Source organism: Prunus persica, chromosome G2 (assembly GCF_000346465.2).
Source record: "Prunus persica cultivar Lovell chromosome G2, Prunus_persica_NCBIv2, whole genome shotgun sequence".
Taxonomy (NCBI): domain Eukaryota; kingdom Viridiplantae; phylum Streptophyta; class Magnoliopsida; order Rosales; family Rosaceae; genus Prunus; species Prunus persica.
Window position 1 is genome coordinate 16,047,526 of NC_034010.1, and position 17,039 is coordinate 16,064,564.

At 45.3% G+C, this 17,039-nt stretch overlaps 2 protein-coding genes and 2 pseudogenes across 2 annotated transcripts; 1 reads left to right on the forward strand and 3 right to left on the reverse strand.

Moving 5' to 3' along the window:
• On the reverse strand, positions 1,212-4,875 carry LOC18787428 (annotated as a pseudogene).
• Positions 6,640-8,171, forward strand: LOC109947371 (annotated as a pseudogene).
• Positions 12,274-15,735, reverse strand: LOC109947372. Its single transcript, XM_020557321.1, has one exon. The coding sequence runs from the start codon at positions 15,733-15,735 to the stop codon at positions 12,274-12,276; it is 3,462 nt and encodes a 1,153-aa protein (XP_020412910.1).
• LOC109947373 lies at positions 15,735-16,793 on the reverse strand. Its single transcript, XM_020557323.1, has one exon. It carries the CDS (start codon positions 16,791-16,793, stop codon positions 15,735-15,737), a length of 1,059 nt encoding a protein of 352 aa, XP_020412912.1.

Sequence of the window (17,039 nt, forward strand, 5' to 3'; positions counted from 1 at the left end):
TGAATGGAAAATATTTAGCGTAGGTTTTCTGCTATTGTTCGGTTGAAGAACATGGGAGGATAGGAAACATAGGGAGAATGGATGTTCCTTGCTTAATCTTTTGAAAGAATTTGAACTAATATGCCACTGTTTAGCGTTTCTGTCCAATTGTTGTTGGAAGAACAACAATCAGTATTACACTAATAATTTAATTTAAAATTTTAATTTAAAAATTAAATTAAACAATAAATAAAATCATGAAATTAAACAATGCAATAAAATAAAAACTGACAGTTCTTTCAGATAGAGGCTTGTAGATTGCAATGTCCTTGAAACAAAATTTCACCCCTACTCAGTGCTTGTAGTTCTGCAAACTTCTACTTCATCAGGATACAACTATCTAAAATCAAAGTTCTAGCACTAGGGCTTTGATTTCTGGCGAAATATGTGTCTCTCAGGCAATAAACAAGAATGATGACTTTGAATGTTATATGCGTTTTGATATGTTTACACAGAACCATGCTCTTGTTTAACGACAAAACCCATTGAGACAAAACTTATCTGATATTTGAATTTTAAAAAATAATTCAAATAATTAATTATATAATTAACTCAGAATGAATTTAATTAATTGCGTTTAATTAACGAGTAACCCAACTAATTGGCATTGACCCAAAGGCCAAACCCACAAGCCACTCAATTTCACCACTTGCAAGCCCAATCGAAACTTTTACATTTCCAAGAGTATGTATTATAAAGACCTTCAAGAAACTCTAGTTTTTCAATGTGGGACTAATTTCACCTCAAACATACTTGCAAAGTATTGCAAAATCCAACAATTGCTACATAGACACATACAATGTCTCACTCTCAGAGATGGCGCTTGAGTCCAGGGCAAAAGAGGGGAAACAAAGAAATCCAGAAATGGTTGAATTACCATATTGCCTCTTTCTTAATGTACAAAAAATAAACTAGACATGCAGTCTCCCCATTTTTCTCCCCATGTTCAAGAGTTCATATAAGGAATTTAATCAAATAAAACTCACATTATGTGGATTCCACGCTAAATTCATAATTCAAATACGTAAAAATAAAATAAAAATAAAAACCTGCATATGCTATCAAATACAACATAAGTCCAAATTTTTTTTATTAAAGAAAACAAAAACAAAAACAAAATTCATGTGCTAATTCTGTATCTAATCTCCCTTCCACATCAAGATTGCTATATATTACATTGTTTTATCAGCATCGGCAATCAAAATGATTTCTGTAGAATTTGTCACTGTTGATGCACTTGTGGTACTTGAATTGTCCCTAGGAACCACTTCTGGCATTTGTTGTGGATACAAGAAAGGCTTTGGAGGCATTTCTAGGCTCTCAATTTCTCCTTCAAGCATCTCAACAACTTTATTCATTGAATGACGGTCACTAGGCTTCATTTGTATGCACCACAATGCCACAATGATCATCTTCTTTATGATCTTCTCTTCCTCCTCTGTGGCGTCTCCAACTTTTATGTCCTTTCCTTCACTCAATTGGTCAAAAACCCATGTTGGAAAGTATATTTGGCTTGACTTCTCTATGGTTGCATTTAAATTCTTTCTTCTGCCAGTCATTTCCATCAATAGCATTCCGAAACTATAGACATCAGCTTTGTATGAAATACCTCCAATGTTTTTATAAAATAACTCTGGTGCTATGTATCCGATAGTTCCTCTTGCTGCCATCTATTATCGAGTGGGCATAGCCTTGCTAATCCAAAATCAGACACCTTGGGAAGAAAATTCTCGTCAAGAAGAATGTTATGAGGTTTGATGTCAAAGTGCAGAATTTGCATTTCACATCCTCTGTGAAGATATTCAATACCACGAGCCACTCCAAGCGCGATTTCAAACATTTTCTCACAATTCAAAGAGATAACTCCTTGTTGAGAAAATAAATATTTATCAAGAGATCCATTAGGCATGAAGTCGTATACGAGAGCACGCTTTGAACCCTCAATGCAAAAGCCAATGAGTTGCACCACGTTAACATGGTGAATCCTTCCAATGGTTGCAACTTCATTGATGAAGTCTTGCCCATTAGCTTTGGACTTACCCAACATCTTGATGGCTACAAGGCGACAGCTACGAAGCTTTGCCTTGTATACAGAGCCATAGCCTCCTTCACCCAATTTTTCCTTAAAACCTTTGGCCATCTTTTTTATGTTTGAGGAAGAGTACCTTACTGGCATGAGCTTATTCTTCTGCAAAAAGTCTTCTATATTGTCATGCATTGACAAGTGCCTCCTTTTCCATTTGTATATTATTAATGCAGTTGCACAGGGAAAGCCAAACACATATAAGACTGTGCAATATTCCTGCGCAGTTCACAAAAAGTGGACTCAATAGATACATTAATTCATTGCTACAATAGTATCAACATTTTTCATTAGTCAAGGGCCCGGCCGTCTGGTAACCTTTTCATGTTTAGTTTTTAGTTGTTACTTTTTTAGCAAAGATGGAGAAACAAATATATGGGAGAAATATGGGAGGAAGAAGAGATGGGGAAAGGAAAAATGAAGGAGAATGTATGAAACAAAAACTTGAAAAGAAAAGGTATATTTGAAACTGCTTTTAGTTTTCTCTTTGTGCAACATTTCATTCCATTTTCTCCCTCTTCCTTCTTTCTTTCTCATATTAGAAAATAAAAAAAATAAAATCAATAATGCTATTTGCATTTTGTACCACATTTATTATCACATGTGATGACAACCTTTCTAATTCAGGTGGGTCCCAAATACAATGACAGGGCCCACTTCTATTAGAGAGGTTGTCCGTAAATGTCGTCCAAGTAGCTAAAACTGAAAAAGGCTACACAGTAACTAATTTCAAGTAGTGCAAATTACCTGGGTAAGAGATTACACAGTATAATGGCAGCAGATAAAGGGGGATTGACTTGTAGCACTTGTTGGTGAGCGCATAGATATCCGTATAGAATACAATTGCTGCAACACAAGTGAAAAACTCGATAAATTCATAATTTAATGAAGTATAGTTTGATAAATGTAATGAAGTATGTAAGTTGGATTAGAGAGTCGGCTACTCTGCCTGGTATAGAGAGTATGAACCGTAAGATCTTCTTGTACAAATGTTCTGCATTGCAAAAGAAAATAAGATTCATATTTTGCTTACAAAAACATCATAATACATAAGTATATACTAGAAATCAACATGTCATAGTCTCCTTTTGACTACCAAATTATTTGTAGCGAAAACTAGCCTCCCATATTAGATATCAATCTGTACACAGATGGAAGCAAAAGCGTATGTGTCCCTTCCACACATGAGAACAGCATGAAATGTTATTTGACAACAAAATCTTGTCAATGTGTTAAGTTTCATATATCCATCACATTCTTATGTTTCTCACGGGATTAACCAAGGATAGAGAGCATGCTCTAATACCATGTTAATGTGAAATAATTCGGTCATGATTCTGTGTCTATTTAAAAGGGCAAAGCTCGATAGACAAGACAATGAAACTAAGAATGGTAACATATAAAACTCAAAAATACAATCAAGGGAGAAGTTGACAACAAAGGAAATTAACCAAATATGAAGAATCAAAGTTAAATGGGTGTGTTCTACCATTACTTGGTTCGAGGAACCTCTAGACTTTATTAGTGATCTCTTATTTGAGGAATGTAACATGTAATTTTTCTACAGACATACTCTTAGGGGACATGGGGTACTCTATCAGTGGTTAGGTTCCTGCCTTTGCTTTGCAGTTGAGTGGGTAAGACTACTCAGTTAGTCTGACAACTAAGCCTGTATGTGTAGATAAACTCGCCTAATCCCCAACGACATGGTCCGATTTTTTTGGTACTGTTACTTATTCCCTCTATCAATCAATAATACTATCCCTCTTTCTCAACAACAACAAAAACAAAAACAGTAGTCTAATGAATAAATAAGGTGGGTAGTGAAGAAGATATTTAACAGCGCTGCAAATTATTGACATCATCTGGAGGAGAGAGAACAAATATGTTGACTCTAGCTAGCATTATTGAATAAGTGAAATCATTAACAGATGCACTATAGTACCTTTGGTTATTGAAGAGCACTTGGTTTTACTCACGTCGTCGAGCATGCAGTTCTTCTTATACATTCCACATTTTAAGTAACATGAAGCGTTAAACCATGAGAGCTCAAAGCCGCTCGCTATTTCATTATATATACCTTCACAGGACAAGTTCTGGTGCAGATCTGTAGATGTTGAAGGTGACACCACAACCATTTGTGTTATTTTGCAGGACTCCCCCAAATCGAATGGACTTATTATGGAGCCATTCAAGCCAATCATGACATAAGAAAATATTCTTAGAGTACTGGACAAAGAAGAATTGGCAGAATTGTTGATGCATGGAGCTGTATCAACAAGGCGAGGAGAATGCATTGGATTTGCACAGCTGATAAAAATTATAGGCACTTCACGTATTGCTAGACTATGCACTCCGCGTTCAGTATTAGAGTACCAAAGATCATGGGCAAAAGGATCTCCATCACTAAGGTTGAAGGAGGTTAAAGAGTAACGTGGGTTGGAGAAGTAGTTGTCTTTCTTCTGAACACCAGCATCAACAACTCGGATTGTCCAGTCACTGTAATTGATCGCCTTTACGTAATACTTTCCCGAATACAAGCATATTACTGTAACATTTTCCTCACAAGATAGATCAAAAGTATACATGCCACAGTTTTGAAGGTCTCTGTTTAATTGAAATGGATACTTTATGTTGATATTGCCACAAAGGTTACTATCTTCCACGGCGGATGTTTGGAAACAGAAGGAAGGATGAAGAAGGAGAAGGAGAAGGGCTATGTGTGCAGCAAATAGGAGACTTCCTCTCGACATAATGAGAGAGAATATTAGGAGGAAGGGAAGAGGCATCCAATCCAATAGGAATTTATCAAAATTATGGAAGAGTACAGATTAATTAGACAACTTAGGTTCTGGCTATGGCAGATAAGAAAGGAGGGACTTCAGACATGACCATTTGGATTTTGGAGCCCCTGAAGGCACGAGATAAGCTGCTCAATCAACCAAAAGCAAAGTCACCAAACAGAAAAAATTAAATATTAATGCTTGTGGAAATTAAATACTAAACCCTTGTTGGTTTAGTGGTTATCGTTTTTGTTGGTTTTTAGTGTTCAAATCATCTATCCGTCGTTGATAAAAAGAATTCAGTTGATGCATTTGAACCAGTCCACACATCAATTCAATCATATATATTAATGCTAAATCTTATATATCCATATCTGTCGTATACAATCAATTAATAACTTAGCAAGAAACCGGAATGCTGCAGGCCATTTTTTTGTTAGAATAATGCTTCTGATCAATTTCTTATGCTAGTTGCTCATAGAAGTAGATGTCGATGCAGTCCTGTTGGCATGACTTGTGGACCATTGACTTTCTCTCCTTACACACCAAGGATTCCTATTATAATTATGTTTGATTTACTTTAATTCCTGATTTCCTACTGTAAATAGAAATAAAAATTTATTATTTATTTGCCCATAAAAATTTGAACTTGAGACTTCCTCTAGACATAGTGAGAGAGAATATTAGGCATTCATTCCTACAGGAATTTATTGAAATTAAGGAAGAGGACATACTAATTAGACAACTTAGGTTCTGTGTCTATGGCAAATAAGAAAGAAGTGACTTCAGACATGGCCATTTGGATTAATGGCAAGCGATAAGCTGATTAGTCAACCAAAACCAAAGTCACCCAAAAGACAGAAAAAATTCAGCATTAATCCCTAATGAAAATAGTGAAGGCATTTTACCAACTAGTTGTCAGCTTACTGATATTTATATTTTCAATGTTGAAAAGAGGTTTTAAGTTCAAATTTTCTATCTCGTAGATTAGAAAAAGAAAAGTTTTAGTAATGCAATTGAATCAGTCCACAGGTCAAACACAATCATATATATATATGTGTGTGCAGGCGGTATAATGCAAAATCTTATCCATATATATCTTTCTTATATACACGAGACCAAAACGTTGCAAGCTGTCTTTTCATCAGAAATAATGCTTCTGGTCAACTTCTTATGCTGGTTGCTCATAGTAGTATATGTAGATGCAGTGCAGGGCGGAGTAGGCCGTGAAAATTATTGCACAGAAGAAAGATGTAATCCGCACAGCCCAGCCATCCGATTCCCATTTCGACTTAAAGGTAAGCAGTCAATCCTCATGCACTAACGACGAGGTTGTGCTCGAGATGCCATCATCATCTGACAACCTCTTCGTGGAAAGGATTGACTACACATCTCAAGGAGATCGAAATATATTATTACCAAAATACTAACACACCGGAAAAGATTTTTGACCTTTGTTCATCTTCTTCTCCCTTACAATTTGTGCCTGGACCAGATAACTATAATTATACCCTATTCAGTTGTCCATATTCAGAAGAAAGATCATTCACCCGTTTTTGTATGATGAAACTGGGACCTTACCACCTTGACAATCATGAAAACCAGACATACGCTGTCAACGCTCAATGTTCTGTTGATAGAATTCCCCTAGAATCTTGTACCAAACTGCATGACTATACATCAATTCCAGACATATTACCAACCTTTGCAATGAAGAAAATTATGAAGTTGCATTGGTCCAAACCATCATGTCGACATTGCAAAGAGATGGGCAAGGCATGTAGATCAAAGATTAGTGAATATAGTCTTGCACATGTTCAGACTGCAGAAAGCGAATGTTTAGATTTCCCTGAAGGTATCATTTAACTAAACTTGGCTTTGTTGCAGTACTTTGCAAGCAAATATTATTTATTTTCAGTCATTCAAATTCGATCTGATTAGTCAGGACTCATAATTTTATTAATTTCATAGCAAAAGTTCTTATTAGCTTAAATAACAACTTTTACAGATAGTAGCCGTAGAGGGACATGCATAAAGATATCAGGTGAGTTGTCCATAAATTAAAGCACTTGCATTGCTGGACTATAAATCCGAATCACATGTAATTAGGTTAATTTTTGTTATCTCTATCTGCAGTTTGCACAGTTTCTGTGGCTCTTATTGCAGTTGGGGCTCTCATCATCTACCATGTCTATATCTCCAACAAAACAGAGAAAACAAATCAGTTGAGAATTGAAAGATTTTTGGAAGATTACATAGCTCAGAAGCCAAGCAGATATTCCTATGCTGATATTAAGAGGATAACAAATCAATTCAAGGACAAGTTGGGGCAAGGGGCCTATGGAACAGTTTTTAAAGGGAAGCTTTCCTCTGAATTGCTTGTTGCTGTGAAAATCCTCAACAATTCAAATGAAAATAATGGAGAAGATTTTACAAATGAAATGGGAACAATGGGTCGCGTGCACCATGTCAATGTGGTTCGCTTGGTTGGCTTTTGTGCTGATGGGTTTATACGAGCTCTTGTGTATGAATTCTTACCAAATGGTTCATTACAAAACTTTTTATCATCAGCAGATAATAAAAATTCTTTCCTTGGTTGGGATAAGTTGCAAGATATTGCTTTAGGTATTGCCAAAGGAATTGAGTATCTTCACCAGGGGTGTGACCACCGAATCCTCCATTTCGACATCAAACCCCACAACATTTTGCTAGACCAGAATTTCACTCCAAAAGTTTCCGATTTTGGTCTAGCCAAGTTGTGCGCAAGGGATCAAAGCGCAATATCCATGACAACCGTCAGGGGAACCATGGGCTACATTGCACCCGAAGTGTTCTCTAGGAACTTCGGTAGCGTGTCGTACAAGTCAGATGTCTATAGTTTCGGGACGTTGTTGCTGGAAATGGTTGGTGGCAGAAAAAATTTTAAGGTCATGGAGGACTCCACCGGCCAAGTCTACTTTCCGGAATGGATTTATAACCTTTTAGAACAAGGAGACGGCCTACGGATCCATATTGAGGATGAAGGAGATGCTAAAATTGCAAAGAAACTTGCCATTGTGGGTCTATGGTGCGTCCAATGGCACCCAATAGATCGTCCTCCTATGAAAGTTGTAGTTCATATGTTAGAAAGAGAAGTTGAAAATCTAACGATACCACCCAATCCTTTCTGCTCTACTTCGAATTGAACGAATACAACTATACTGTCTGCAGGCATCTGGACATTTGCATACCTCAAGAGTTCTACCAGTCACCATGATTTGATATGAGATCATGCACTGTAATATTAAATAACATATGGTGTTGAATATCGTAGTATATGCTAAGTGTTTGGGTTTGAATTTTTCATGAGTCAAATTGTAGTACATGTGTTGATGCGAAAAAGTGGTTTAATACGTATTTCGTCAACTTAGTTCAATTATCCCTTCGGCAGGTCGCTGTCCTCGGTAGGTGGTCCACTCTGGAGGGTAAGTACCTGCAAAAGGATAAGTTCGGTAAATCCTTGGGGTACCGGTGTGGTACCGGCCGAAGGCTCTCCGATGCTTAAGTAAGTACGGATTTAGTAAGGTTAACTGATAGATCACACGATAGCGTACCGTTAGTTCTGATCCCTCCCTTTTGGGGATATGGGTCTCCTTTTATAGGCCTTGGGAGGTGTGCGCTGTGCTCATATTTCCGATGTGGGACACTGGGCATGGATTGTGAGCATGGCACGTGTCTGATGGTAAAAAGGGCCAAGATAGATGGCTTCGGTAGGAAGTATGCCGAAGGGGTCCGTTGATCAGTATCGATTCCCTCCACGTGTTCAGTGATAATAGGCCGTTTATTTTGGTATAAACAGTAGTCCCCCAAGTTCTCTTCCGCAGATCCTTCGGAAGGGAATTTGATTCTCTACGGCAGCCCGGTAGTTATACTGCCGTTCGGTATGCTCGTTTGGAGGATTGACCTGGGACACGAGGGGTCGCTGATGTCGAGAGGCAAGTGGGCAGAGAGGCGCTTCGCCTTCTGTGCCTGGCGCACAATAAACGACGCCATCTGTCGGGCGACACGTGGCGAGCAAAAGCACGCTTGGCGGCGCATTGATGAGCCGTTTCGTCTTTCGAGGCGTACCGTTACAGCGCTCTCCCTATAAATAGAGGTCGCTCCGGATGAAAGTTTCACTTTGCAATTGTGAGAGTGCGAGAGTTCTTTGAGCAGGCGATTTTCGAAGTGCGCGAACGGTAACCAGGCAATTTTCGAAGAGTATGAACGGTAACCAGGCGATTTTCGAAGAGTACGAACGGTAACCAGGCGATTTTCGAAGCGTGCGAACGGTAATCCAAGCGACTTCCACAGCTCTCAAGGTAAGATACCGTTCGGTACCCACTTAAAATTCCTTTTTATTATACGTCTGTCCATGGCATAGGCTAGCCGATCGTTAGTAGGATCTTCCTTCGGTAGTCTAGCGGCCATAGGTAGAGATGTAGGTATCGGTAGGATAGTGCAGCATGAACCTTAGTTTCCCTTTTCTTTGTTTTGTAGATGTCTGATAGTGAATCGACGTTCGGCAATGAGCCCAACGCGTTCGATGGGGAATTGTCATCGGGATGGGATACGTCCAGCGGGGCTGCGAGCCTCACCGCCGAGGATGGAGGCGACAACGATGCTGAATTATTCGGTGAGGAAGGGGACTCCGTTCCCACCCACGGCATCGGCAAGGGGCTCATGACAGGGCACCCGCTACCCTTGGCCGCGGTGTACAAGGACGGTACCCGTGTCGGGTCGTTCGAGCACCAACCCGAGGCCTCTACCTCCGGTCGCAGCATGGATATCACCGGTCCCTCCCGCCTGAGGGTAACCATTGTCCACCGAGGACCACCTAGGATACCGGTGGGTGTGCCTCAGAGGGCTCTGTTCGGTGTCGATTACCTGGAGCCCAATAAGATCACCGAACGGGAGTTGGAGAGGATCAGGGCCGAATACCTCATCCCTGATTCGGTAAGGATGAGGATTCCGAGCCCAGTTGAGTCCCTCAGTGACCCGGCGAACGGTGAGGTGACCTTCTTCACCGACGTCCTGGTGCAAGGGGTTCGACTGCCGTTACAACCAGCCGTGCAGAGGATCCTTGCACAGATCGGGTACGCCCCGGGCCAATACAACCCTAACTTCTGGGTGGCCCTGATGGGGGTGATTGCGGCGTTCGGGATTGCCGAGGAGGGGGAGCCTACCTACGAGCAATTCTCGTACCTTTACAACGTCACCAAATCCAAGAGCGCCGATCATGGCGGCTGGGTTCAGGCAAACTGCCTGAAGGCCTCCGAGCGGGGGCATTTCGTTAGTTCGGTGCCGACCTCTCAGAAGTCATGGAGGAATCGGCGGGTGTTGCTCTCCGGCGACTGGGAATCGCCATCGGGAACAACCCCCAGCATTCGAGTCCCCACGACTTTCCAGACTGCCGGTAGGTTTTCGAGTTACCGATCGGTAGGTGACTCCTTAATTCTTATTCTGAGTGATTAATCTTCCTTTTCGACAGGCAAACTCAAACAGCCGAGCCCCAGGCCGAGCGAGATCCGGCAGCTTGACAGAGTGAAGCTGCGAGTGCCTGCTGCCGAGCGAGTCTATCCTCGCTTTCTCTTCACCGGCAATCTTATCAAAGCCGGCCTCGTCGACCCTGCCGAGAGTACGTAGCCTTCTTTTTTTTTTTGTATTTTGTATTTTGTCTTCGTTTGCCGAATTGACCAAGTGCCTTTTTGACCAGTGACGGACGCCAGGAAAGCTGCCGAGGCGAGGAAGATGAACGAGTCCTCCAAGAGGCGCCTGATGATGGGCCTGGAGGGCAAAAAGAAAAGAAGGCAGCCCGAGGCGGCTACCGTTCGGCAATCGCTGCCGGATCCGGAGGACCAGACTCTGGCGGATCGCCTTCGGCAACTTAACGCCGAGGCCACTCCGAGGCAGACTGCCAGTGAAGCTGCTGCGCCGAGGCATTGGGATACCGAGGCTGCCGCCTCCAAGGCTGCCGGCAAGCGACCGAAAACGGTCGAACTGGAGGCCGAGCCGGTCCCTAAGCGCCCTCGCCAGCCGGAGGTGCCCAGGGCCGTCCTCGCGGTGGAGGACGAGGATGGTCCTACCGAGGCTGTCTCTATCGCCTGCCCGGCGAAGACAGTCCAGTTCGTCAACCACATGATCCTCGGCTCTCAGATGGAGCTGCCGGAGGTCGACGAACTGCCGAAGAAGTTTCTTCGGGAGGAGGCTGGACGCGCCTTCCGTCTTCAGGCTGCGGTAAGATCTTTCTCTTCCTTCGTCCTTTTCTTTATTTTGTCAAGTGGGGTAGCTTTCTGACCACTTATGTTGTGCGCAGGCGTCCATGGACATGTGGCTCTGCGTTAAGCGGGCCATCACTGCTGCCGAGCGCGCGAAGAAGGCGTACGAGGACGGCAGGTCCAAGGTTGCCGATGCTGGCAAGGCACTCCAGGAGCACGCCCTCCTTGTCAAGCAGAAGGATTCCGCCGAACGGCAGGTGAAAGAGATGAAGGGGCTCCTGGAGGCTGCGCTCGAGGAAACGAAGGATGCCGAGGCCTCCAAAGATGCGGTGCAGGCGGCTTTGGAGGAATCCGAGCGGGCTAAAGCAGCGGCTCAGACGACCCTGGCGGAATCGGAACGGGCCAAGGCCGCAGAGATTGAGGCTGCGGTTCAGTCGGCTATCCAGGGGTACCGTTCGTCTTCCGAGTTCTCTATCCTTCTGGATAAGGAAGTGGGCTCGGAGATGGCGGACCTGTTGTACCGATTCAAGCGGTACAACCCTGGGCAGAAACTGAACCTCAACTTCATTGCCGACCCTCCTCCTCTACCAGAAGGTATTACCGAAGAAATGATCGAAGACTATGAGGGGGAGGACGCCGCCGAAGGCTCTGGGTCCGCCGAGGCTGCTGCTGGCGACGAAGCTTGAAGGCCGTCTCCGATTTCCTTGTAATAGTTAGATTTTTCTTTAGTTTTGTACTTGCCGAACACCTTGATGCCGAGGGCATCTTTAAATTAAATGCACATATTTTTGTCTATTTTTGTCTTTTCGATTTGATCTGAAACTGTTTTTATGTGGCCGATCGTACCTATTGCCGTATAGGATTTATAACGTTATAGAAGTTGTTTTCGAAATTGTCAAGTTCCGATGGGATCTGTAGGGTAACACTATCGAAAATATTTTATTGCCGTAGGCTAATAAAGATGCCGTAGAACGTTAACTTCCCTATATTGGTAGCCGTAGGCTAGTAGAGATCGTAACAAGAATTTCCGAAGTAATAGTGCCGAAGGCTTTCTATATATCTCTGCCGAAAGGCATTTACAATTTTGTCCTACCGTAGGCTAGGTTACAACTTAGTCCTGCCGTAGGCTAGGTTACTTGAAATAGTACTTGAGATGTTCCACGTTCCAAGGATGACCGAGGGTCTTGCCGTTGGAGTCTCTTAGGCGGTAGGTTCCCGATCGAAGGATACCGATGATCTCGTAAGGTCCTTCCCAGGAAGGTCCGAGGGTTCCTTCCGCGGCATCCTTAGTTGCTAGGGACACCTTCCTCATGACCCAATCTCCGACTCGGAACGAACGGTGCCTGACTCTAGAGTCGTAATACCGAGAGACACGTTGCTTGTAGGCTTCATTCCGAAGGTTGGCATGCGCTCGGTGCTCCTCCAGAAGGTCGAGGCTCAGAGAGAGTGCTTCTTCGTTTGGCTTCAGAGCGAAAGTTTCCGTTCGGTAGGAAGGTTTCCCAATTTCTACCGGCACAACGGCTTCCGAACCGAAAGCCAAGGAGAAAGGGGTCTCTCCCGTGGACGTTCGGTAAGAGGTTCGAATGGCCCAGAGCGCTTCGGGAAGCTTTTCTGGCCAGGCTCCTTTGGCTTTGTCCAGCTGCCGTTTTAGAAGTTTCTTGATGATTTTGTTTATCGCCTCTACCTGACCGTTTGACTGGGGATGGGCCGGTGATGCGAAAAACAAGTTGATCTTCAGGCGGGTGTAAAAGTGCCTGAAGAGTTCCGAATCGAACTGTCTGCCGTTGTCGGTGATGATTGCATACGGGATACCGAAACGGCAACAAATGTGAGTCCAGACGAAGTCTTCTACTCTTGCTGCCGTTATGGTTGCAAGAGGTTCGGCTTCCACCCATTTGGTGAAGTAGTCAACGGCAACCACAGCGTATTTCACCTGGCCTTTATCTTGTGGCATCGGACCAATCAGGTCTAGTCCCCATTGTGCGAAAGGCCAAGGGCTCACGATCGGTGTCAAGGGTTCGGCGGGGATATGCTGTATGTTGCCGAACCGCTGACATTTATCGCATTTCTTCACAAGTGAACAGGCGTCCTGGTGCATGGTCGGCCAGAAGTATCCCTGCCGAAAGGCTTTGTGTGCGAGTGACCGGGACCCAGAGTGGTCGCCGCAAACACCATTGTGGATTTCCTGGAGAACGTAGCTCCCCTGTTCTGCCGTAAGGCACTTGAGATACGGAGTCGTGTAGCCACGTTTGTAAAGAACATCGTTGATGACAGTGTACCTTGCCGATCGGTACCTAAGCTTTCGGGCCTGGGCCTTGTCTTCTGGAATGGTACCGTTGGTCAGGTATGAGTAGATGGGGGACATCCATGTATCCTCGTACCGTACGGTACATATTTCGGAGGCTACCGTGCTTGGTTGGGCAAGAATTTCCACCGGCACCTTTCTTCCGACTTTGTCATTGATTGCCGAAGCTAGCCGTGCCAATGCATCGGCATGACTGTTTTCGCTTCTGGGGATCTGCTTGATCTCGTAGGCTCGGAAGCTCTGGAGCAGCTGGTGGGTAGATGAAAGGTAGGCGTTCATGGAAGCGTCTCTGGCGGCGAAGTCTGCCGTTACCTGGTTCACAATGAGCTGGGAGTCGCTGTGTATCTTGATCTGTTTTGCATTCATGCTCTTAGCTAACCGAAGGCCGGCCAAGAGGGCCTCATACTCTGCTTCATTGTTGGAGGTTCGGAAGTTGAATCGGAGGGCGTACTCGATCTTGAGTCCCTCCGGTGTTGTCAGTACCAAGCCGGCTCCGCATCCTTGTTGGTTTGCCGAGCCGTCGACGTGCAGAGTCCATACGGGATTTGAGACGTCGAGCCGTTCGGCGTCTACTTCCATCGGTGTACCGGTTTCGGTATCTAGCTCGCTTATTTCCTGTGCCGTTGGTGGGGTGAGCTCGGAGATGAAATCGGCAATGGCCTGACCCTTTTCGGCTGGTCTTGGCACGAACTGTATATCGAATTCTCCGAGTTCAATCGCCCATTTGATCAACCGGCCAGAAGTTTCAGGTTTTTGGAGCACTTGCCGAAGCGGTTGGTTAGTCAGGACTTTGATCCCGTGTGCTTGGAAGTATGGCCGAAGTCTTCGTGCCGAGACCACCAGGGCTAGCGCAAGCTGCTCTAATGGGGGATATCGAAGTTCGGCGCTCTGGAGTGCCTTACTGACATAGAAGATCGGTAGCTCTGCCCTCTCCGGTATCCGGATCAATACCGAACTGACGGCAGTGCTAGACACCGAAAGGTATAGATAGAGAGTCTCTCCAGGTAGTGGTTTCGACAGGAGGGGTGCTCTGCCCATGTAGTCCTTTAAGTCTTGAAACGCTTTATCACATTCGGCAGTCCATATGATATTCCGTTTGCCCCCTTTCAAGGCTTTAAAGAACGGTACACATTTGTCGGTAGCCTTGGATATGAAGCGAGTCAGGGCAGCCACTCGTCCGGTAAGGCTTTGAATGTCCTTTGTTGTCTTTGGCCTCTCCATGTCGATGATGGCCTTTATTTTTTCGGGGTTCGCTTCGATACCCCTGTGACTAATCATGAATCCGAGGAATTTCCCGGAAGACACACCGAAGGCGCATTTCATCGGGTTTAACCTCATTCGGTAGCCCTTCAGGATACCGAACATGATAGACAGATTGTGCAGGTATTCTTCGGCTGTTCTGCTTTTCACCAACATGTCGTCAACGTAAACCTCCATGATGCTGCCGATGTGTTCGGCGAAGATTCTGTTGACAAGCCTCTGATACGTTGCCCCAGCGTTCTTCAAGCCGAACGGCATGACATTGTAGCAGTACAACCCTCTGTCTGTGATGAAGGCGGTGTGCTCGCTGTCGGGAGGGTGCATGAAAATCTGGTTGTACCCTGAATAGGCATCCATGAAGCTGAGCAGTTCGTGTCCGGCGGTGGCGTCCACGAGCTGATCGATTCGGGGCAACGGAAAGCTGTCCTTCGGGCAGGCCTTGTTCAGATCTGTGTAGTCTTGGCACATTCGCCAGCCGCCTGTACCCTTCCGGACCATGACCGAATTCGCCAGCCATACCGGGTACGTAACCTCCCTGATGAAGCCGATGGTTTGAAGTTTGTCAACTTCGGTGCGCATGGCTTCGTACCGTTCGGCATCATACGAACGGCGCTTCTGCCTGACAGGCTTGAAGGCGGGGGAAATGCTGAGTTTATGGCTGATGATTTCAGGGTCTATGCCGGGCATGTCATCGTAGGACCACGCGAATACTTCCGAATGGTGCCGTAAGAAGTCTATAAACTGCGCTCGGAGGGCAGGGGTTAGTCTGGTACCGATTTTAACCCGACGATCGGGCTGTTCTTCGTTCAGGGTTATCGTCTCCAGTTCTTCGGCGGGTTGTGTATGAGGAGTTGGCGACTCATCTCTTGGGTCGTCAACTGGTCCCGTGCCGTTCGGCACTCCCTGCACAGACATGGTCTCCTCCGGGATTCTGAAAGAGGTTGATTTGATTGCCGTGGCGTAGCAAGTCCGTGCACTCAGCTGGTTTCCCCTGACAGACCCTACGCCATTGGGGGTCGGGAACTTCATCAACAGCATTGTGGGGAAAGATGCGCCTTAACCCTGGTCAGTGTCGTTCGCCCAACAATGACGTTGTACGCCGTCAGGCAGTCAACGATGAGGAAATGGTCGTATACCGTCGTTCTCCTCGGCGCGGTGCCGAAGGTAATTGGGAGTGTTACGCTACCGACTGGCTGGACCATGTCCCCGAAGAAACTTAGCAAAGGTGTCAACTGCCGGTTGACCTGGCTGTCCTGTATTCCCATCTCTCGGAAAGCCTCGGCAAAGATCACGTTTACCGAGCTCCCGGTATCGATCAGCACTCTCCCTACATCGTAATCGGCAATTTCTGCTCTGACGATCATTGGGTCGTCGTGGGGATAGAGGATGCCCTGTTCCTCTTCTTTGCAAAACGTGATCGGCTCCCAATGATCCTTCGGCGCTTCATGGCGGCGATTCACCTCTATGCCGAATACCTGGGGAAACTGTGCGGCACGCACGTACTGCTTCATCGAACGATTGCTCAGTCCTGCGATGGTTGGGCCGCCGCTGATAGTGCTTATCATATTTATCTGCCGATTTGCGTTCGGCACCGGCGTCGTTGGCTGCCGGGCGATATACTGGTCTAGCTTCCCCTCCCGGATCAAGCGTTCGACGATTTTTCTCAGGCTTATACAGTCTTCTGTATTATGGCTGTTGTGCTGGTGGTATCGGCAGAATTTACCGGTCTCTCGGTTGTCTTGCCGATTTGGTCTTCGGGCGTTCGGCTTCGGTATTATTCCCTGTTCGTTCATCAGGACGGCCTCGTAGGTAGTGTTCAACAGGGTGAAGACTTCATTGGCTTGGTCGCGATTCGGCAGAGGCGCTCGGTGGTCGTTGCGACCGTACCGCCCCTTCCCTTTCTTCGAGGGTTCTTTTCGATCGGCGCGGTCGTCCTTTCTTTTCTGACCTGCCGAGTATGTGTCGGTACTGCCGTAGGACGTGACCTTTGCCGGATAAGCGCTTGATTCGGTGTTTCCCCGTGGTGCCGAAGCCGTGGGCTTTGAGTTGAAGTATTCGGCTTTTGCGTGGATGGCCGCTTGTTTCATCAGTTCGTCATACGTGCGCCAGTTGCTGCTGTGTACTAGGTATCGAAAATGCGAGGACCGAAGGCCACTCTTAAAGGCGCCGTAGGCTGCCCTGTCGTCTGTCTCCGGACACCTTGAGTACTCGTGACTGTACAGGTTCGTCCTCTCCTTGCCGAATTGTGTACAGGTCATCGGCAGAGTAAAGGCGGTCCGTTTGAATCATGAAGTGATTGAGGAAAATCTGCTTCAGTTCGTCGAAGGAATCTA